The sequence below is a fragment of the Podarcis bocagei genome (genome assembly GCF_964188305.1).
Source record: "Podarcis bocagei genome assembly, chromosome: 9".
In the NCBI taxonomy this organism is placed as follows: Eukaryota; Metazoa; Chordata; class Lepidosauria; order Squamata; family Lacertidae; genus Podarcis; species Podarcis bocagei.
In genome coordinates, this window is record NC_138134.1 from 34,013,073 (window position 1) to 34,036,513 (window position 23,441).

General features: G+C 43.9%; 1 protein-coding gene across 2 annotated transcripts; it reads left to right on the forward strand.

Annotated features, from left to right (window-relative positions):
• Positions 1–1,366: 1,366 nt before the first annotated feature.
• On the forward strand, positions 1,367–23,057 carry LOC308595097 (kynurenine/alpha-aminoadipate aminotransferase, mitochondrial-like). 2 transcript variants are annotated; one of them, XM_081209033.1, is made up of 12 exons: positions 1,367–1,519; positions 5,335–5,407; positions 5,744–5,849; positions 7,341–7,509; positions 7,980–8,112; positions 10,480–10,554; positions 15,135–15,344; positions 17,064–17,129; positions 18,730–18,812; positions 19,695–19,791; positions 20,821–20,882; positions 22,494–23,057. In XM_081209033.1, the coding sequence occupies exons 3-12, from the start codon at positions 5,783–5,785 to the stop codon at positions 22,588–22,590; spliced, it is 1,059 nt and encodes a 352-aa protein (XP_081065159.1). In that variant the 5' UTR covers positions 1,367–1,519; positions 5,335–5,407; positions 5,744–5,782; the 3' UTR covers positions 22,591–23,057. The 2 variants fall into 2 exon arrangements, with proteins under 2 accessions (XP_081065159.1, XP_081065160.1); XM_081209034.1 differs by lacking the exon at positions 1,367–1,519 and adding an exon at positions 4,371–4,420.
• The last annotated feature ends 384 nt before the right edge of the window (positions 23,058–23,441 follow it).

Below are 23,441 nucleotides of genomic sequence, written 5' to 3' on the forward strand. Positions count from 1 at the left end.
ATATCACATTCTATATACTCTGTATTTTGTTATTTCGCTAACTGCTAATGGCTCCTGACTGGAGTTAACCCTTCCAATGAAATTCAGCCTGGTAATAGCTCAGGCGGGACTCATTCCTTCCCATTTCACAAACTGCCTGCAGTGAAGCAATTACTATCAAATGGAATAAGCTGACACAATTCTGCTTGGAACTTGTCTTTTTACACACACACACACACACACACACACACACACACACTTCCAAACTAAGGTGCATAGGCGACATCTAGCGGTCCAAGGGAACAAATAATTAGACCACAAATGGACCATCAGACACGATGCAAAATTACATTACTTATTTTAAGGTTAAGCAAGAGTGCAAAAACAGAGCATAGGAAGGCAACCTGAAATCTCCTGCAGAATTAGGTCACATACTATATGCCTTTAAAAGAACAGAAACGAAAACCGTTTTCGTATCACAGGACTTGACTGAGAGCCTGCTGGCACAGCACTGAAATTAAATCCTAAAAACTGCCTTGGGTAAAGTCTTGGCACATAATCCCTTTGAAAATTGGCAATTTTCTTTTCTCCCCACCCCCCACCCCCCAATCACTTTGGAACAAAAACTGAGGTGATAAAAATGCTTAATTCAAGTGAACACACATAAATACATATGGTAGGAATGCCAGCTTTTTAACCTTTCATGCTCCACTCATTCTAAATGTTGAAACATTTAATAGCTCTCCCTTTGGGTTTTAGAGTGATCAAGCTAACTGGATATCTGTTTTAAAGCGTACTGTACAGGTATTTTTTTAAACGTGTAAGGGAATTCAATTAAATAAAACACATTGCAAGCATCTTATAAAATGTATACTGTGACAAAACATTACACCATCTGTTCTCGGGAAGCCAATAACGCTTATCTAGGCTGTTTGGGGACTGGGTGTGGTTCGACAATAGTGAAAGGCAGCACTCTGCACGTGCTCAACAGCATACGAGTAGCATACACCTTTTATTTTGGGCCCGGGTGTGCTTTAGCGACAGTGAGTGAAAGGTAGCACTCTGCACATGTTCAACAGCATGTCGGCGTACATTGATTCTTGCTAGTGAGCTTTAAGCAGCCGAAAGGAAAACTTTCCTTTTCCTGGTCCAGATCCAACTCTGCTGTTAATGTTCGGTGTGTTTTTTAGCGTGGTGTTAAATTTTAATTGGAAAGTATACAGAATGTGTGTAGGGGTTTTTTTTTAAATGAAGTCAAAGGGAGGAGCGGCTTCCTTCCCACCCACCCGCATTATTTGAGTTGGGGATATGTTGACGCTTCTTCGCGCCCATATCAAGGTCGGCTCCCTGGAAGCGAGCTTGCGCGCGTGCATGCCCAGAAGGGGAGCCAGGGACAAGGCCAGACAAGCGGCTTCTCGGCGTTGCAGGCCGCAGTTGGCGACGGAGAGGCGGGCCCCGAAAAGCCCGGCGGCGGCGGCGCGGCGGCTCCTTCGTCCGCGCGCCAGGGCCCGGTTGGCAGCGGCGAGCATTGGCGGCGAAGGTTAGTATGGCGCCGGGCCGGGCGACTCGGCCGCGCTCCGCCGCTGCGCTTTGCCGGAGCTCCAGCTCTCCCTGCCGGCTGCACAACCGCGGAGCTGGCAGCCCCCTCTCGGGCCGAGCAGCAGCACATTGGAGAGCGAGGCTGGCGAGCGGACGCCCCTTGCGCGTCACGCAGATCCCAGACTTGCGGGATCCCGGACGCTTTGCAGCAGCGGCTGTTGGCGTTCTTGTTGCTGCTGCTAAACTAGCGCGGGGAAGCAAGCCAGCGCTGACGTTTCAACCTCTCCGCCGCCGTCTGTCAAGCTTCTGTTTACCCCTTGTGGGAATGCGACGGCGCGCGCTCTGCGCATGTTCAGAGAAGCTCTTTTTAATCACGTGGACCATGCTTTCCGGGAGGGGATCCTGCCTCAGAGTCGGCACAGGGAGGAGGGGAAATGGTTAGAATGGGAAAGGAATGGGCAACCGCGCCAAGGGAAAGTGGTGCACGTCAAGGGTCGTGGGTGTCTGGAGAAGGTCCCTTCTTAATAGCAGAGCATGCTTCTTCAGCTAAAAAGGATCAGATAGCAGCTAATACCAAAAGGCCCTCTTCGAGAGCCTCTGGAACAGTGGTTCCCAACCTTTTTATGGTCATGCCCCACCTAGGTAAAGGTAAACGGACCCCTGGCCGTTAGGTCCAGTCGTGGCTGACTCTGGGGTTGCGGCGCTCATCTCGCTTTATTGGCCAAGGGAGCCGGCATACAGCTTCCGGGTCATGTGGCCAGCATGACTAAGCCGCTTCTAGCAAACCAGAACAGCACATAGAAACACAATTTACCTTCCTGCTGGAGCAATACATATTTATCTACTTGCACTTTGACGTGCTTTCGAACTGCTAGGTTAGCAGGAGCAGGGACTGAGCAATGGGAGCTCACCCCATCACGGGGATTTGAACCGCCGACCATCTGATCGGCAAGTCTTAGGCTCTGTGGTTTAACCCACAGTGCCACCCGCGTCCCTTATGCCCCACCTAAGCACTAAGCATCTCTAAAATCCTGCTGCCCTGCACCTGTGACATATAATATATATATATATATTTTTAAAGCAAACTCCTATTCATGTGGAGGAAGCCTAGAAGACCATTAATTTGGTCTAAACGTTCTCGAATTGCCCCCCCCCCTAAAAATCAAATTGCCCCCCCTGGGGGCAACCACAGCTCTAGAAAGTGCAAGGTGGAACAGAGTCCTGCTGGGATGTTTTCTGCCCTCAAAATCCAAACTTATAGCCAAGCAACCCTGTGTGCCCCACAGTCATATTTACAGAGGCTTCTTGAAGTCTTTCTGCTTGCCCATCACAGGTGCGGATGCTACAGCCAGTCACAAACATCAGTATGACGAACAGGTACCAGTCTTCACAATGCGGGGTACATAGGAATACTGGAGTCTCGTACACCTGCCAGTAACCTGTAGTTATGCTGCTCTTAGAGCCTTCTAGACAGGTGTTTATTGTGGGGTGGTGCCCCTCATCGGTTTCAGACACCACATAATGTTGACATAAAAATGGCAGCCTGTATTTTTCCCTTAATCCAGATTTACCTTTTCTGGAAAAGCCCACTACCGTTAAAAAAGAAGAAGAAGCTATTGCTAACACCCCGTTTGCAATAGTAAGCCTCTGCCTGGAAGCATTCCTGGTCTCTCCACGCGTATCTACTACTACAGGGATCAAGGAATCGTAGTCTAAAATGGGTGTACCTAGCGGTTGGTTAGGTTGGCCCCCACCAAGGATGTTAAAATCGCACCTCTCTACTCTGGCTCTGTCACAGCAGCCCTGTGGGGCCCCCTCTCCAGTCAGATGGCGCTACTAGCTCCTTGCCAAGGTTGCAAAGGAGCCTAGGTACACCTGTGGTCTAAACTACCAAAGTAGGGATACTTTGGAGGGACTTCCTCACTATACATGCACCAGGTTTAAACCTCTAGGAAACAAGAAGCTGCATGCCTTCAAACTGATCAGTAGATTTCCAGTACTCAACTACTTGGAACAGTGTTTTTTTCAAGTGTCAGTATCAGTCTTGTGAATACATTCCCTTTCTCTCCTGCTTGTTCTGTGTGAACACAGTTGTTGTTGTTTTCCATGCCAGCTTCCCACACAAACCTGTTTGTCAACTCTAAATAGGAAGGATGCAAAATTAGATAATAGTCCTTCTGTATGGTAACAAGTCTTGGATTATTGTGGGTGGAGGTGGGGATACTCTCTTTGCAGCAGGGAAATCGTTGCTATATGGAAGATCATTTGCTGCTGCAGTGAATAATGAAATGAGGATTTTAATTCCCGCCCCTCAACATAAATACGTAGAATAATTTTTATGTACAAAGGAAAAATGTTCAGCAAGGAGATGGAGCATAAAGAACTACTTCCATAAAATTGTTTGCAATTTGTAAAGCAGATAGTAGAACATAACTGTGTTTTCTCAGCTGATACAGACTTATTTTCTATGAATTCAATAGAAGAGACCGCTCAGCATCCAAGCACTTTTGAATCTTTTGATTCTCTCAGCACATGCATGCACACGGATTCATTGTTACATTTTAACTAAATGGATCCTGGTTTATTTTTACAAAAGGGAAGCTTCAAACATTAGGTTAAGTATTTTTTTGCTAGAATATGTGGTTGTGTTGAAGGTAGAAAGAGCCAGGAAATTGGGAGGGGAAATCAGTTTGGCTGCAGTTCTGTGCACACCTGGAACTTACTCCCATTGAACTTTGTAGGACAGACTTCTGAGTAGACAGGCATAACACTGTTTGAAAACATTTTGAAAGACTGTTTTCTGTTGTTCTTTCTCGAGACAGGATCTTTTCTTCCGGTCTGATGTGCTGAGACATTCCCATGACTGCTTGCAGTGTGGATATATACAGCTAAAGAAACAAAGGCGGGTTCTTGTAAAGATTGCACAGTTGTCATGCCTCTAAGACTGTTTTATCTTTGTTTCTGCCTAGAAGTAACGGGGGAAATGAAGGTCGCAGTTATCCCTCAACTGCTTTCAGATGGATAAAATAGAAAGAAGCAGAACATGCAGTTTCTATCACCTGTCCTCTACCTTCTCAATTCACTGATAAAACTCTGATTTACTTAACTGAGATCTGGTTCATGTAAGAGATCTGAGCATGCAGCAAATTCAAAGCCAATTACTTCTGACTTTGTGGGAAAGCTTCCATTTAATTACAGCCGGATCAATTCTCAGTGTTTGATGAAGCGAACAGACAAAAATATCAGTCGCGTGTTGAAAAATTGATCTAACCGCAAGAGAAAAGCAATTGGACAATGACTCTGTTGCACAGCCAATTAAAGTGTAGTTTGACTTTTCTGTGTGCTGATAACCAATTTGGGGGTTGTGTGGCTCATCTTTAAGACACTGACCGAGTAGTGGTGTTTGTGAACTGATTAGACTTTTGAAGAATTAACCATAGAAAGAGGAGAAAATATCATACTAATCAGTGCAATACTACCAAGTAATATGCCACCCTATTTATCCCTCATGCGGAAGGAAACTTTGATATTGAAAACACGCCCATCTGTTTACCAGCAATTCAGGGGATTTGAGAGATCTATTGTCTTAGCGTAGCTTCAGATGTTTGGGGGCAGGAAATGGGAGAGTCATAGATGCATCATGTAGGTTCAGCTTTGGACATTCTAAACAAGCATGAGAAAGGAAGGCAAAACCTTTGCTTTTTAAGAACGTTCAAATTAGCCACTCTTAAACCAACCTTTCCTTTGTGTAGTATTGTAGCTGATTTTTGCTAATTTTATATAACATTGCTTTACTCTTATGTGTTTCCAATGCAGCTGAGCACAAAGGGCAAGATCCAGCTCACGTCAAGCACCTTTAAGACACATCTCCTTCAATTGGAGTGTATTGGTATGTTTATGCTATGACATCTACTCTTTCTCTTATCAGTACGAGCCACATAGTGGCATGAGAATATTTAGGAATTTTGAATAAACAGAACTAAGCTAAAGATCTATTACCTGTATGGCTTCCCCCTTTTTCTTTCGTAGTCAGGCAAACCTCCATAAGCAAAGCTAATCAGATCAGCTTATACAGAAATAATGCATTACATATCAATGTCCCACTGGCAAAACTAGTGCCATAGATTTTGTCAGTGCTCTTTTAGAGTGTTTATAGTGATGTTTTTAAATAGCATAATAAAAAAACTGTTTCTTTTTATTGCTTTGTATTTTAACCATTGTCCAGTTTATCTGGAGGCCAAGTCCAGTGCTTGACGATTTAGGCATGAATTACTCACGATTCATTACTGCAGTCAGTGCTGCAAGAACAGCATCTCCGATAAGGCTCCTCAGTAAGTACATACTTTGTCACTCGAACCAGAACCTCTGATTTTCCTTAGGTTGTTCATATGATTTTGTGGTAGGTAGCCCTATAGGTGTAGAAAGCAAGAGCCCAGCTAAGTTGACCTCCTTGCCACTTTATGTGGGCAGCATATAAATGAGCTCACTAAACTATCAGCCTATGTGGTTTGACACCACATGTATGCAGAGCAATAACAGAAGGGCCAACACAGGCACCCTTATGCCCCAAACAATGCTCTAAGCCAGCCTTTACCAACCTGGGGGCCCTGCAGGTATCCAACTCCAACTCCCATCAGCCCCAGCCAGTACTGGGAGTTGTAGTCCAAAACAGCTGGGAGGGCCCCAGGTTGGGAAAGCCTGCCCTGAGCTATCAAAGGATCATTTTACAGTGTTGGAAGAGACCTGGTCCAACCCACTACTCAGTGCAGGTTCTGCAACACAGGACGCAACTACAGCATTCCTATGACCATCCAACCACTGCTTAGCACCCCCAGCAAGGAGCCCATTACTTCCTCTGTCCCGCTGTCGTATGGCTTTTATCTTTAGGAAGTCTGCCTCTGTATACAGTGGTTCCCTGGGTTACAGACACTTCAGGTTACAGACTCTGCTAACCCAGAAATAGTACCTCGGGTTAAGAACTTTGCTTCAGGATGAGAACAGAAATCGCGCGGCGGCAGCAGCGGGAGGCCCCATTATCTAAAGTGGTACCTCAGGTTAAGAACAGTTTCAGGTTAAGAACAGACCTCCAGAACGAATTAAGTTCTTAACCCGAGGTGCCACTGTAACCAGTTGCTGAGAATAGTTGATGGGCAGAGTGCTGTTGCACTCATGCCTTGGTTGCTGACTTCCTGAAAACATCTGGTTGGCCACTGTGAGAACAGGAAGTTGGACTTGATGGGCCATTGGCCCGAATCAGCAGACTCTTCTGACGTTCTCCTGCTCCTTAGCCCAAATCTGTATCCCTACAGTTTTCAACGATTGGTTGCCCTTCAGAGCAGCAGGGACCAAGTCTGTTCCATCTCCTGCAAGGCAGTTCCTTATATATTTGGAGACTGCTGCCATCGCCTTCACCTGCTCTTCTCCTCGCGATAAAGCTGTTTCATTGGTTGCTCACAGGACTCTCGCTTCCTGATCCCCCACCCATGGAAGCTCGAATAACACTCTCTTTTCTGAATTGTTCCCCCACCCACCACTAGGGAGAGGTCATGGCTCATTCACACACTTCATATGCAGAAGGCCCCAGATTTCTGCTAATGTTTGTAGAGGTTTCTTTTAGATTTGAATGAGCTTCTTGGTTATACAGTTTTTCCATTTTTCTGCATTTTACTTTTGTTTCCTGCCCAGACAGCTCGGGATAGAGTATGTAGGAAATCTAAGTAAATAAAATGAGTAGGTGGTTAAATGGAGGAGGGAATTAAAAGGAAGTATCTGCTGATACAGGATCTTCAATTTCATCTCTTTTTGTTTTTCTTTTACTTTAGCTGAATTGATGCAGAGGTCTCCTCCATCGCTGATTTCTCTGGCTGGAGGGGCACCAAACCCTAATACTTTCCCCTTCAAAACTGCTAGCATTACCATTGGAGATGGAACAACGGTTGAAATTGGGGAAGACTTGATGAAGAGAGCTCTCCAGTATTCAGCCTCTGCGGGGTATTTTACAGATTTCGTGGATCCAAGTAGCATTTTTGAAATAGCAATAAGAGGGTTGCAAATAAATCCTGGCCAGAGAGGCACAGTGTCCCGTGCTCCTTTGTGCAAGTGCACAGAGTACCACCACAGGGACCCTCTTCTCTGTTGCTGGTGAAAATTTATACTAGTAGCAAGGGAACAGGGAAGCTTTTATGGAAGTGGCAACTCTATGGGTAGGCCTTGGATAGGGTGTCCCTTGCATCTGAAACAGCACCATAAGATCAGGCTGTAAGACAGTGGTGGCTAACATTTCTGGCCAGGCAGCTGCATCCATTCTTCTTCTCCCTCTCCCAATTGCTGGAGGCAAAAATATTTTCAACCAAGATCTAAAGTTAGATCAATAAAGGATGAGAATCTTGAAAGGGGACATGTAATGCATTATTATGAGGAACTTATTGATGCAACGATTTGAAAGAGAAATGTTTGCTTAGCATTCCAGAGCTATTATCCTGGCTGAAGGATTTGCAGAAGAATCTTCACAACCCTCCAACTGTTGAGTATCAGCCTGAAAAGGGGCAAATGGAGTTGTGTGTCACCACCGGCAGTCAAGAAGGGTTGAGTAAAGTAAGACAAAAGCAATATATGTTGAAGGTTATCATAATTATTCCCTGTTTTCCTCAATGCATTGTTACCTTGCATTGATTCAACTACTGGCTGGTAGATAAAACACACTAATATTGACATAATTGTTGGAAAACTAGCCCCCTCGGGAGAGGCTGGCAACTCTCCCAGACTCCCGGGCTTGTTTACCGGTGACCTCCCTGGCTGGCATCCCCGCAAGTCCAGGGTAGATCTTGATAGGCGACATCTCCCAGCGTGGAAAATGCACACCCCCTCCCTCCTTGCATACCGGCAAGAGAAAGGAGATAGTCAGAAAGTCTCTTACATCTTGTTTATTTCTGACTTTACAGCACTACAGAAAACATGTCCGAACAGCTCATTCTCCATCGAGCAAGTGACACAAACTTCCTTCACATACGCAACAGGAAGGTCTCATATTACACACTGAACAAAGCTTTGTGAAGCCTGTGAACTTCCGGGAAGATTCTTTCCCACAGCTAGCCACATCATGTGATGTTTTCACCAAGCTGCCAGTTTGCAGCTGCGTTGTTCTCATATCGTAACAATAATATCTTAGGATCCATACAGATGTACTTTTAATATGGTGTCAGCATAGTTCTTACCTCCTAAACAATTAACTCAGCTTTACCTGAATTCTTATCTTCTAAGGATTCCTTTGCTAACTGAGGTTGCAGTCCTAACTCCACTTACTGGGGGGGGGGCAAGCCCAGGTGAATCCAACAGGACTTAATTCTGAGTAGGCATGCTTAGGATCGCACTGTGGGAAGTCTGCTATGCCACTTTTCCAGACCTCTAGCTGAAGAAGATTAGATACATCTGACAAGAACAACCTGCATGTTTTCACAAGCAGGACAAATAGGACCTTTGGTGTGCGTGACTTGCATCTGGAAAATAGCACTGAGGGAAGTTTAAGTTCCCCTCTCCAGCACCATGACCCTGTTCCAGTTTTTGCCTGCTCCCTCCCTCCAGATCATGGGTCTCCTTCATCTCCTCTTTTTTTTTGGGGGGGGGGGGTGTAAGCCATCTTGAACTTCTTTGAAAATTAGGCAAGGCTCCATTTTCAGAAATCCTAAAGGCAAGGGAAGAAGAACCAAAAGCCGCCAAACTGCCACATCTTTTGCTGGCAATAGTTCCTCTTCAGCTCAGTATTAGCCTGCCTGTTTGATCCAAGCTGCTCTGTTCTCAGGGCTGGCCCTACCATGAAGGTGGCACTTTAGGTGGAAAATATTGCAGGGCAGCAAGCCCTGTGTTGTGTGCATGTGCTGTGCAACTTGTCCTGCAGCCGCTTAACTAAGCCACTGCCTTGGGGTGCGCTGGAGTTTCAGTGGTCTGCTGAGCTTTTGAACCTCGAATGGGACTGGGAGGAGGCAATTTCTCACCCTTTCCTTCAGGCAGCAAAATGTCTTGGGCCAGCCCTGTCTGTCCTCCTCTTGACTCCACCCAGGCTTACAAACACCCAGGCAGAGGAGGAGGAGGAGGAGAACAGTGATGGTGTCTGCAGCTACCCAAGTTAAGAACATCACCAGCATCATTTCTTATATGTAAAAGCACCAAAAATGTCCTAGGCACATCTGTAGTTAGATAAAAGTACACAAGCCCCGTTCTCAGGAGGCTGTTCCCATTCCACATTGCTGTTTTTAGAGTAGAATTGCTGCATTTGACATCATAATCTATGCAGTTTTGAAACTGACAAAATTGTTCTTTATTAATTGTTCTTTATTAATAGGTTGCATGTAATTAATTGTTCTTTATTAATAGGTTGCATGTAATTAATTGTTCTTTATTAATAGGTTGCATGTAATTAATTGTTCTTTATTAATAGGTTGCATGTAATTACTGAACATGTACTGCTTTGGCCAACGACCTGTGAAACAGGCAAAGTACACCATGAAATGAGCATTCTGTGCAATATAAATAAGGAGCTGCTTTCTGGCTTTTTGGTCCATTTTGTTGCCACTTATATTCTTATATTCTTAGGAGCACAAAATTGGACTGTGATAGCACAGTTGAGTAGGACTTTATGTGCCATAACTTTGCTATCCATTTAATTAGCATTCATTTGTAATGTTGTTATGCAAGGTTGTTGGTTTTTTTCCTGGCCTGGACATTATTGAAAGGGTGAATGTATATTTTTGAGGGTTCCCCCCCCTCCACAAATTTAGCCATAATTCACCCAACGAACAGTTCTCTACTTCCTATAATACTTTTTTTCCATCTTAGAATCAACTTTGGTCTACAAAATAGCTAACTCTTTACTACCATAAGGCACTTTCTGAAGAAGTAGAGAGAAATATTAATGGTACACAGAAAGTCTTGCAATAATATGTGTTATATATTTTAAACATGTAGGTATTTGAAATGCTGATTAATCCTGGAGACACGGTCCTTTTAGATGCGCCCACCTATCCTGGGACACTGGCAGCTGTGAGTATTCCATCATTCTGGAAACCGATTGACAGTGACAAGTGCTGGTATAGTTCGGATCTTCACCTAAAAACAAGTGGGGTGGAATCTACACATATATTTTAAAAAACGCTGTGAAAATGCTTTTCGAGAAAACGTTTTTTAAAATATATTGAATTTTGCATTAGCTCACTAGCACCATCTAGGGTCATATTTGCATAATGCACTTAAAACACACTAAGACATTATATTAGCAGCTGTAAAGCTTGAGTCCTTGGTTTGACTCTGACTGCTGCTTAACAGCGGGCTAGAGAGGTTTTTTGAACTCTAGACGCACGGGCCACATCTGCACTAACCTTTTAAAGCACAACGAAACCACATTGTAAAAGCCACGGCTTTGTAGTTTTGTTAAGGGTGCTGCGAGTTGTCCCTTTCTCCTCACAGAGCTACATTCCCAACAGACCCTGGGAAGAGGAATTGATTATTATTAAACCACTCCGGGTAATTTTCATTGAGACGACAGCACATAGGATCAGGAGGTTTAACCCCATCATTGCTGCTGTACTTCTTTTGAAAATCCTTCCAGCAGCTGTTATTGGCCTCTGGAGGGAGTCACCCATTCATCCCAATGGGAGATTTTCTTTCAGGCATAATTGCGACCACGGGGTGGTGGCGGCAGAATTTCATCACATTCACAGTGGGTTAATAAAGGTTAAACCTCCCCTTGCCACACACTGCAGTCCTAGTGAAATCCACCCCTTTGGCTGCTATTACTATTTTTAAAAACCCTGACATGGTTACTGGAGACACATTTGGTCTGGTATCCTGTATACACTTGTCTATAGGAATATAAGAAGCTGTGTTATGCTGAGTCAGGCCATTGGCCCATCCAGACAACTCTGACTGGCAGCAGTTCTCCAGGATTTCAGGCAGAGCAATTTCCCAGCCCTGGTCAGAGATGCTGGGGATTTCACCACAGACCTCCTGCCTGTGTCCACTTCCCATTGAACGCAGTAGAACTTACCGTATTTTTCGCTCTATGAGACACACTTTTCCCCTCCTAAAAAGTAAGGGGAAATGTGTGTGCGTCTTATGGAGTGAATGCAGGCTGCGCAGCTTTCGCTGAAGCCAGGAGAGCAAGAGGGATCGGTGCGCACCAATCCTTCTTGCTCTCCTGGCTTCACGGATAGCTGCCCGAAGCCTCCTGAGCGCAGCGCTCAGGAGGCTTCACGTTGCTTTCGCTGAAGCCAGGAGAGCAAGAGGGATCGATGGCTTCACTTCACTGGAGAGGCGCTGCACAGCTTTCCCTCTCTGCACAGCGCCCCTTCAGCGAAGCGGGAGGAGAAACAGAGCCCCTTCCGTTTCTCCTCCCGCTTTGCTGGAGAGGCACTGAGCAGAGAGGGAGAGAACTTTTTCTTTTCTTGTTCGCCTCCTCTAAAACTGGGTGCATCTTATGGTCGGGTGCGTCTATAAGAGCAAAAAATACGGTATTTCTGAGTAGATGTGCGCAGGCCTATGCTGTTAGCATCACATCTGGCTTCTCCACACATTCCTGTTCATGGGAGGGGATTGTGTGGCGATAACTAAACGGCGAGCTTTCATGTGCAAAAACTGGCTTTGCGGCTCTGTAGTTTTAAACACGTGCCTCATGCGTTTAGATCAGTGTTTCCCAACCGGTGTTCCCCGGCACACGAGTGTGCCGTGAGACACCGGCTGGTGTGCCGCGAGATGCCTGGAGGGAGGCGGGCGAGTCGGGCGGCGAGAGGCGGGGCGGGGGCGGCGAGGAGAGGCCGCGCCTCCTGCTGCTGCCTGGCGCTCCTCCTCGCAGCCGGCAGCGCTGCCTGGGCGCCTCCGCGCGACTCTGTCTCGCTGGGTTTGGTCTCCCAGCAGAGACGGGTCACACGCGCCCCTCCCTCCCTCCCTCAGCCTGCGCGGAGGCGGATTGAGCGCAGCTGAGAGGAGCTGCCGAGGGAAAAAACATTCACTTTTGTGCGTCCCTCCCGGCATGACGCTGCGCGCTGACGTCACGGGGCGGGGCTTTAATGGTGGTGTGCCGCGAGATTTTTTTTTAGTACACAGGTGTGCCGTTGCCCAAAAACGTTTGGGAAACACTGGTTTAGATGAAATACAGTAATGTATAATAGCTGTAGATGCAGAGAAACACTGGGATAAATCTTGTTCCTGTCAATATTACATACAACAGTTCAGCCTTCCCTGATTCTGCAAATCATTGTGGTGTCTGGATGATTTATGGTTCGACTTAGTGTGTTGTTGGCAATATTTTTTCATTACCCATTCCAGGGGGGCCCAGTATAAAACTTAAATGCAGCTGCATTTCATTTATGGCCTAATAAATGAAGGGCTAGTTAGTGCAGAAAGAGAAATTGCGGACTCTTTATTTTAAACCTCAGCTATAACTGCCCACACCTTTGTATTTTCCTCTGGTTGCTCCATTAGCATTATTGAAATTTCAGGCCTGTTTCTGAATACCTTGCGTTTTGGAGCAATTATCCTTTCTTTTGTTGAGGCAAGTTATTTATGGTTCTGGCAGTTTCACCCGATCGGGAATGAGTGATACGACTATGAGCTGCTCCTCACATTATGTGATAGAAAACCCAGCTTTGCTCCCAAACTTTACACTTAAGAGGAAACTGTGTCCGGTTCTGGGTCTCAGCTGTCTCTTACGTTTGTGTATCGCATTCTTAAGTTGTACATTTAAAAAGTGTTAAGTATACATCTATAATGGGGGCCAGAGGTGAGCAGGGCCAGAGGCAAAAGTGAATGAAGTAACATGTGCAAATTTCACCTTTGTAGTATGGACACAGGTTTGTACACACAGTTGCCACACACCACTGTCTAACCTCCACCCAGACAAGCAAGAAGCATTAAAATTCAAGGTCATGTTCCAGACAGGCCCAAACTGTGACCTAGGGAATGTTCTGAGGGCCAGATAGAGATGCCTAGAAGACCTGAGGTTCCCTGTGCCAATCTATAACATTTAAAGTGTGGCGCAACCATGCAAGCCAGGTTATGTGTGACAGTTGCGTCTCCATGTTGTTGCAATTGTTGGAGGGGATGCGATAAAACTCGCAAAACCTGAAATGTGAACCTCTCCACATGAACTGCTTGGTGTGCTTTGTTTGTTTATATAGAGATTTTTATATGGTTGCTCTGACATGTAAATCAACCCTTATGTTGTTTCTGTGTTTCACCCCTGTCTCATTTGTTTCATAGATGTTCTCATTACTACTGTGGTGGCGAGCTTGTTATTTTTAGTTATAAAAGCTTGCATTCTTGGGCATAGAAAAAAATTGGTGGTACAAGGTTCATTCCGAAACTGAGTACGACCAGACCGCAAATCAGTTGTATAGCAGGATATGCTAAAATGCTCAGAAAGGCCAGTAAGCATGCAGATTAGCTTTCCCGTGATACATGAACACATTTGGCTGCGGTTCTGTGCACATCCATTAGGAGTAAGCCCCACTGAACACAGCGAGACAGACTTTTCACCACTGCATAGCACCTTCAACTGTTCTAAATAGATCTCCTGTTTCTTGACGATCTCTGTCTATTCTCCCTCACAACACCTTATTCCAGGGATGCCCTCTTAGAATACATATGTAGCACCATCTCTATGTCTCTCCAATTGCTTCCTCAAAACACAATTTCTGTGATTCCCCTACTTCATTGTTTACACCCCATATGCAACAAAATCTCAGTAAGCTGCATTTGCTCACATAGGTCTCTTGTTACCGCTGCTTTTCCCATTCCCACCACTCCACAGTAATATTTTAGACGGGAAGCAGATGTGAGGGTGCGAAATGTTTTGTGTCTTTTTTGCTTAGGAAGTATATTGCCATATACACTGATTTTTTTTAATGGACAAATGATTACAAAAGGTAAGCTAAAGATTAAGGTTTGGACCAACTTCTGCTCATGAACGGGTCAACAAGTTTTCAAGCTCCACAAAACCACAAAGTGCTACAAAGGATTTCTGCTTCTGCAAGAGAACTTCCCTTTTTCCTCCTCTCCCTGCTCACTCTCTGTGCCATCCACAAATCTGTGCCAGAAGGCTGAAGGAACCCCCAGAGCAGATTTAAACTCCTTGCTCTAGTGAAACTACTTCACAGGATGCCATCCTATATTTTATGGTCTGTTCCATGTGATTTAAACCCTCGGTTTCACTATATACTTTATGGCAGGCATAGGCAAACTCCGGCTCGCCACATGTTTGGGACTACAGTTCCCATCATCCCTGACTACTGGTTCTGTTAGCTAGGTATGATGGGAATTGTAGTCCCAAACATCGGGAGGGCTGGAGTTTGCCTATGCCTGCTTTATGGTGTTCTCCTCCCCAACACCAAGTGTATATGCAGCAAACAGAGTGTGATACCATGTGTGATCAAGCTGTGAAATGATGGAGGAAAAGAGGCTGATGGGTGCTGGAGTCCTACAGCATATGGAGGGCCACATGCTCCCAACCCCCAATTTATGGTAAATAGGCCCCATTAAAATACTGTAGCAAGAGTAGTTGCATGTGATGCAAAATGTCTTGCTTAAGTAAACGCTCTTCATTCTTGTTGTCTTCTATTATAAACCAGCTGAGGCCGTTGGGTTGCAACATTGTCAATGTTCCCAGTGACCAACATGGCATTATTCCAAAAGCCCTGAAAGAAGTTCTTTCCAGGTGGAGCCCAGAAGATGCCAAAAAACCTAACAGCAGCCTCCCCAAATTTCTCTACACCATTCCTAATGGTGGCAATCCTACTGGAGCCTCACTGACAACAGACCGCAAAAAAGATATCTATCAGGTATATTCATTAAATGCGCATTTAATGTCACTGCTCTAGCAAAAAAAAAAGTGGGGAAGGTGGTTTCACACACATCACGCGGACCTGCTGGATATTATGTCTCAGGTACTAGCAAAATATTGACTAATAAAGAACATAGTGGAGAACAGACCTCTATATTACAGGGACTCTTGGGAGAGGTCAGTGGATTTTGGTACATTCTCTTCACAGAGATACAGAAATCTTCTCATCTGTAGTGGTTGGTGGGTGGAGAGGGACACTTAACTGATGTCCCATCCCTGGCATTGGGGGGCAGCAGAGAGATCAGTGCAGTGAATAATCACTCATAGGAATGCCATATGCATTGGTTCCACCAATTGGTTCCACCAGGGCATTTGCACCAAGCCAATCTTCCTGCTGTCTTACCCCCTTCCTCTCAGTAAGCCACAACAGCAGCTGTGATGTGATGTCAGGAAAGCACTGCTGACCACCACTGCCACTGCCGCTGCTGCTAAGATCCATCTATGTGGAAATCAGACCCCAAATGAACCCTCCGAGACTTAATGTGATTTCTGAGAGTAATAAAAGTGGCAGTGCTGCCAGTAGATGTGCTGTTTGGTCGTGATTGTAAACACATCAGTTTCTTAATTCTAGGAGAGTTCAACAAGGTACGTAATTTGTTTAAAGTCTAGAATGCCTTGGGACTAGGTCATTTGAAGCCCAGCCACCACCACCACATCCATAAGAACTTGCCTGGGCCTGAAGATCAAACTGAGAAACGTCGTTCTCTGGCCTGCCATGTTAACCACGCTGGCAGGTGCAAGGGGCAGGGCCCTTTCAGCAGTGGCTCCACACTTGTGGATTTCCCTCTCCCAATAGCTGTGCTTGGTTCCCTCTCTTGTTGCCTTTAAACAGTCCCTAAAAACTTTTCTTTTTCCAATAGTTGTATTGATCTTATTGCTTACCCCTCCCCCATATATGCTTTTAATCCGTTATATATATACACACACACACACACACACACACACACACACACACACACACTTGTTCAGTTGTTTTTGGTTTTAACATGTTTATTGTAAATTGCCTGGTGATGGATCATCCTCAAAGATGGGACAGAAATATATGAAATGCATGTTCTGTGGCGCCAATGTGGTTGGGATGTAAAAAGGGTTTTCTTTCCCTCTTTTAAGTTCCATATTTATGTACTCAAGCAAATACAATTTGTAGAAGAAATCTGTTGCATGTGGCTAATGACTTGCCCAATTAACAGATATACTTTTAAATCTGTGATTAAAGCATTAAACACACTCATTTAGAGTCTGGCATACTGCACTCTAATCCTCCTGACTTCCAGCCACTTGAGCCTGAAAGCGTATATGGATTGCTGCTACCCAGACCAATTTTCTTAATTAGCTTCCATGGAAAGTGCTAACCTGCATCCATATGCTTTTGCATGCCCTCTCGCCATTGGAATTAATTAGAATCCCAGCATTTTCAAGAGATGCGGGTGCATGTGAGAATGCACACAGATCTTAGGATCAGGGCAAAAATCTCCACTGCTTATTCATAATTCCATTTGAAACTAAGTTTGGATTCACCTGACACACCTGAAGACTACTTTGTGTGATGGTGTAATGGCTTAAAGGGGAACCATTTGGGGAACAGAATGTTTCTGATTTGATTAAATATTTTATTGCACGTATGTGTCAGTGGGTTGTTGTTTCTCCCCCCTTTCAGCTTGCAAGACAATATGATTTCCTTATAATAGAAGATGATCCATATTACTTCCTTCAGTTTGATAAGGTGAGTTTTCAATTCTGCTGTGCGCTAGCATAGATTTTGCTATCTCTTCTAACTTGCATCCTGCTGATACCACATTACTGATTGTATTTTGAAATGATATTTCCCTATTCTTTCCCCACTAAGCGGAAAGTTATGTTCTCATCATGGCATTTGCAAAAGTGCAAAAATAAAAGGATGTCATGTGCCTCATTTTTGGCAGTAGGGATGGACAGATCAGTCCATGTCTGGTTCATATCAGCTTAATGTACATTTATTCATGAGCCTGTTCCATTCTGTTTACACATCAATATACATTTTTTGAAATGCACAAATTCACATTATTGAGCTTTTTTATTTTGTATACAAAATACACATATTTTCACCTGTGGATGACAGAGGTCTTGAAGTGGGCAGTACAGCTATTCCTGCAGCTCACAGACAGAAACACTCAGAACTCGTGACAGAATACTTTGCTCCTTCCTTCCTGTTGAGGCTCAGACCATTTCCTGTCTAAGCTTAGAGCACATCCTGTTTGGGATCTCTCTCTACCTCTTCTTCCTCAGTTCCTCTTCTCCTTATCCTTCACTTTTTTGTCTCTGGTCCCCTTCCTTTCTCTCTTCATCATTTGTGTCTTTTGCCTTTTCCTTACCTATCTATCCTATTAGATAGATAGATGATAGATGATGATGATGATAGATAGATAGATAGATAGATAGATAGATAGATAGATAGATAGATGATAGATAGATAGATGATAGATAGATAGATAGATAGATAGATAGATAGATAGATGATAGATAGATGATAGATAGATGATAGATAGATAGATAGATAGATAGATAGATAGATAGATAGATGATAGATAGATAGATAGATAGATAGATAGATAGATAGATAGATAGATAGATATACAGACAGACACGCGCACACGTACACACATCTTTAAAAAAACATTTTTTTACCTCATCCCTCTGTTACCTTTATTCCTCCACCCAGCTGACAGAAAGGGCTTCAGTCTTCCAACTAGTTCTCCTGCATGGGTAAAACTTGTCCATCCTCGTGTTCCAAAGTGGTTTCTAGCAACAAAAAGCCCATGGCTTGGAGGTATTTGCAGTCAGTGCCCAGTCTTTTGGGATTTTCTCACCATTGGCACAACCCTTATTTTTGGCTCCTGACAACTGGAAAGAAGAAATCTCCAACCATATACTGAATTCAATAGCTCTGGCAAGTGGTGAAAAGCAAAATGGCCATAGTAGCAGCTGGGAAATGCCGTCATCTCAAACGTTGCCATTTCTCATGCAGACAAACAAGATGCTTTCTGGCAATGAAGGCATGAGAAAGAATGTGGGACTCTGACATCAGGGGCATGTCTGTGTTGCTGCATAAATAGGTTAAAAACTATGTACGTTTTAAGAGTTGGAGCCAACTAAGTTCTTTTTGGAGTAGAGTCATTGAAATGAATAAACTTAAGCTAGTAATGATCTATTCATTTCAATGGGCCTACTTTTAGTAGAACTAACCTTCCACAATGTATTATACACCCCTCTTATACTTCTGCTTATAAAGCACTGGAATTCTTGTGTTAACTTTTACTAACTAACCTTTGTGTTCTTTCCACAAGCCTTGGGCACCAACATTTCTTTCCATGGATATTGATGGTCGAGTTATCAGGACGGACTCTTTCTCTAAGATCCTCTCATCTGGGTAATATCGGTTTTTCCTTTCTTGACCATATGCCCCAAAATGGAAATGCAATGATGTGGGTTCTGAGCTTGGGTTTTCCAGCCACACACTGCAGAAAGAACCTTAAACTATTAGTATAACCATAGGGGACGCGGGTGGCACTGTGGGTTAAACCACAGAACCTAGGACTTGCTGATCAGAAGGTCGGCGGTTCGAATCCCCGCTACGGGGTGAGCTCCCGTTGCTCGGTCCCTGCTCCTGCCAACCTAGCAGTTCGAAAGCACATCAATGTGTAAGTAGATAAATAGGTACCGCTCCAGCAGGAAGGTAAACAGCGTTTCCGTGAACTGCTCTGGTTCGCCAGAAGTGGCTTAGTCATGCTGGCCACGTAACCCGGAAGCTGTACGCCGGCTCCCTCGGCCAATAAAGCGAGATGAGCACCGCAACACCAGAGTCGGGCACGACTGGACCTAATGGTCAGAGGTCCTTTTACCTTTACCTTTATAACCATAAAAGAAAGACTGCTTCTCGCCTTCCCCATTACTTTTATTTCACTTACTTCCCCCCCCCCATCTGCCACTCTGTCCTCCCTCTTGTCAGTTACTGAGAACTAAATTCTGCTCTTTTCTAGAGAGTGCAAGTACAGCAAATGCTAAGCATTCACCTGAGCTGTCAAAAGTTCCTTAGCTATAGGTGCTTGAACTGCTAGGTTCTTCTCCAGTTTCTGTAGTATTGTCTCATTTTCCTTCTACTTCCTCTCTCATAATTCTCTTCTATGTATTGAAAGTCACGATAAATGTCAGGAGCAAAGGAAGGTATTCCAGCACAAATGCATTGAATTGTAATTACATATTTAAATGATGAAATGTTACAATTTGAATTAATTGTTGTTTTTTTACATAGACTAAGGATAGGGTTTCTAACTGGTCCCAAGCCTCTCATCGACAGAGTTATTCTGCATATTCAGGTTTCCACAATGCATACCAGTACTTTCACGCAGGTAAGAGCCAACAAGGTTTCTAAAAGTATATGCAACAACTGTGGAAAGCTTCATTGTAACAACATGAGGGTTGGGGCAGCTCCTGGGGTGTAGATTTGTGGGGTGCATTGGGAGAGAGGGGGGACTATTCCATTGTGCAAGCAGAAATCCTTACGCTGACAGAACATTCACATTGCACAAATTGGATACCAACCAATGAGAAAACCATTATGTAAAATTGTCCACCTTTTTTGTAATTTCAGCATAATTTTCACAAAGTTTGCACATGCGTGTGTGTAGATACATAAGTGTAATTGTCACGTATTAGCACTACTTTTAATTTATTATTAAAAGTAATTATGAATTAAGAGGGTTGAGTTTAATTTAAAAAGACCTTTTAAGCGTTTGGAATCTGTGGTGTTAATTAACAACACAGAATGTTATGGGAACTAGAGCTTTTTGCAACTAGCCCCTTGTCGATTCAATTTCTATTCCTTTGAGTTAGCAACATAATTGAGAATGGTGGAAAGGGAAATGGCAGCACACAAGGGAGCAGTACATGCAGTCTCTGCTTCTGGGCAAATGAACACCGCTTAAAACTTACACAGCAACACTGGGCCTAATCACTTTGACAGAGTTATTCTGTAGTTGTGGAACACCTTAAGAACTGGGCATACAGATTTATAGAGATCAAAAACCTTGGGGAGAGATAAGAATAGCTGTATCAGGCTTACAGGCTCACCATGCTGGCTTTAATCTCTGTAATATAATGTTGTTCGGAGTTACGTAGTTTTATTGGTGTGAGCCTCCCTGAGCTCCCCTTGGGAAAGAAGGGTGAGCCATAAATGTGAAGCAATAAATAACTAAATAATAAATTAAAGGGGTTAAAGGGAATTTTGGATGTAATCTTACGTAACTTCCCTGACAGTAAGGCTCACTGGACTTACTTCTGAGTAAACACGGCATGCAGGTTTTCCAATACCTAGGCATTCTAGCTTGTTTATTAGTCTCTGCTTGATAAGATATTTACTCTAAGCTTTACTTCCATAGCTTATGATAGCCCAGCTTCTTCAACAATGGGGACAAAAAGGTTTCTTGGACCACGTAGATGGGTAATGCGTGTATATTTTACATTACTATGTTGTTGTCATTTTGTTTTCACGTTGGGCTGTTTTCCAGTAGCCCAAGGCTCCATCTTTAAGACTTTCAAGGAAACATGATTAGAATCAGGCCTCTACTTCTAACATTATCAGACATAACTGCTGCATTTTTTATACCAAGCAGGGCTGTACATCATGACCTTTGGAACGAGGGCAAGAAATAAGCCACTCCATGAGTGGCTAATTATAAACTTAAGGAACCATGGAACTGCCAAGAAGGCTAGGGATGTTAAGACAGCTAGTGTCATCCAGTTTGCCTCACAAAGCAATTTGTGTGCGGTGTCTAGCGCAGGCAAATAATTACTTCATTGGTCCTACTTTTTGTATTTTGTGCATCGAAGAGCATATACTCCAGTAGCTGTGTTGCGAGACCAGCTTCATTTGGCTCTTCCTTTCTATCCATGAATTTCCATTAGAGCTGGCCAGGTCAAGAGCTTTGTAACTCCAGGAACTGACGGTGTCCTCCAACTTCTGCATTCTTTTCCCCCCTTCCTTTTATGTCATGTCTTTCTAAATTGTAAGTTTATTTGCGGGCAAGGTTGCCTTTTTTGTTACTGTTTTTATTAATCTTACATAGGTTGCCATGGGAGCCTTTTTTTGCTGAAGAGGGAGATAAAAATATTTAAATAACATAAAACTACCATGGAAACATAAAACATGTACAGTGGTACCTCGGGTTACATACGCTTCAGGTTACATACGCTTCAGGTTACACACTCCAATAAGCCAGAAATAGTGCTTCAGGTTAAGAACTTTGCTTCAGGATAAGAACAGAAATCGGGCTCCCGCAGCGCGGTGGCAGCAGGAGGCCCCATTAGCTAAAGTGCTGCTTCAGGTTAAGAACGGTTTCAGGTTAAGTACGGACCTCCAGAACAAATTAAGTACTTAACCTGAGGTACCACTGTATTATTTTACAACTGGCCAATTAATAGTACCATTGGAAGAGCCTCACCTTGCCCCAGTACAGACACACACACACACACACACACACACACACACACACACACACTTGTTAATAGCATACTATAGTGAGAAGCATATGTAGAGACCTACCGGGGGGGGGCACAGAATGTGAGCACAGTATTACATGGCGCCAGTATTTGCATACTTAATGCTATGAACATTAAACATTCAAAACGGTGATGCGTACCTATGCGCTATTTACATCTATTGAAATCTATGGCACCAAAGAGGATATGCATACACAAAGACCAGCCATGTAGTTTTAACATATGTGCCCCATGAGGACTCTTTACATGTCACTCACCACTAGATTTAGGGATTTTTCTCTAAATCACCACTATCTCCCACCTGCCTGCCCCTAAAAAGCACTGACAAGAAATTTCATTTTGTGTGATAAGCCACTGCATGCAGATGAATGGCGAGGGACTAAAACCAGCTTCCACATTGCAGTCGCCATTTTGTGTACACTCCAGCCCTTGGTTTGTAACAGATTTCTGTTTCATTTATAAACTCGTACTCTTCGTTTTTGCTATCAGAGTTTTAATGATGCAAACGTTCTCTTGTTGAAATGGCTTTTCCTCAATGATGTTTGTATTCCAGTGTGGTGGACTTTTACAAGAAGCAGCGGGATGTGATGCTTGTGGCAGCAGATAAGTGGCTAAAAGGTTTGAAGACAAGAGTAATATTTGAACTGTAAATCAATTGTTTTGTTCCTGTATGTGCCATTCAGGGCCAGATTTAGGTTTGATGAGCCCCTAAGCTACTGAAGGTAATGGGGCCCTTTATATGTCCAGCTGTCCTTTGTCAACAACAAATTATTGCTGTTTTTTGTGTTGAATATATGCTATATGGTAATTTATGGACCTAATAGGTATCTAAAGCTGTTCGCACATAACAAAATATGTATTTTATCAAAGTAATTGATACAGAAATGAGCAAACCAGTAATATTTTAGGGAGCAGGCTAGCAAGCGGGGCCCATTACTTACATCATAGGTGCCTAGACAACACAAAACACCGTTGCTGTATGTAGGTTTTATTTTATTTGTTTTTTATTTTATATTTTAGAAATGTGCATCCAGTTTTTTCCCCCTTTAAATTTTTTTGGGGGCCCTAAGCCATAGCTTGTTTAGCTTATACGTAAATCCGGCACTGATGCCATTGCGAGCCAATGTGGTGTAGTGGTTAAGAGCGGTAGTCTCGTAATCTGGTGAACCAGGTTCGCGTCTCCACTCCTCCACATGCAGCTGCTGGGTGACCTTGGGCCAGTCACACTTCTTTGAAGTCTCTCAGCCTCACTCATCTCACAGAATGTTTGTTGTGAGGGAGGAAGGGAAAGGAGAATGTTAGCCGCTTTGAGACTCCTTTGGGTAGTGATAAAGTGGGATATCAAATCAAATTGGTAGGGGAACCTCAGGCTTGGGGGCTGGATATGTTCCAGGCCACACTCCTCCACAGCCCTTTCTGCATCTTCATCAGGTGTTTATACCTGGCTGGAATGTGTCCTTCAACTCTGATAATGCCTCTTTCATTCCCTGGAGGTGGGATA

Excerpts from the sequence above, each read along its gene's own strand:
- LOC308595097 (XM_081209033.1), top strand. The coding sequence starts at position 5,783 with ATGAATTACTCACGATTCATTACTGCAGTCAGTGCTGCAAGAACAGCA. Across the intron at positions 15,345-17,063 it reads GCAAAAAAGATATCTATCAG|CTTGCAAGACAATATGATTT; the intron begins GTATATTCATTA and ends CCCCCCTTTCAG. Across the intron at positions 17,130-18,729 it reads ACTTCCTTCAGTTTGATAAG|CCTTGGGCACCAACATTTCT; the intron begins GTGAGTTTTCAA and ends TCTTTCCACAAG.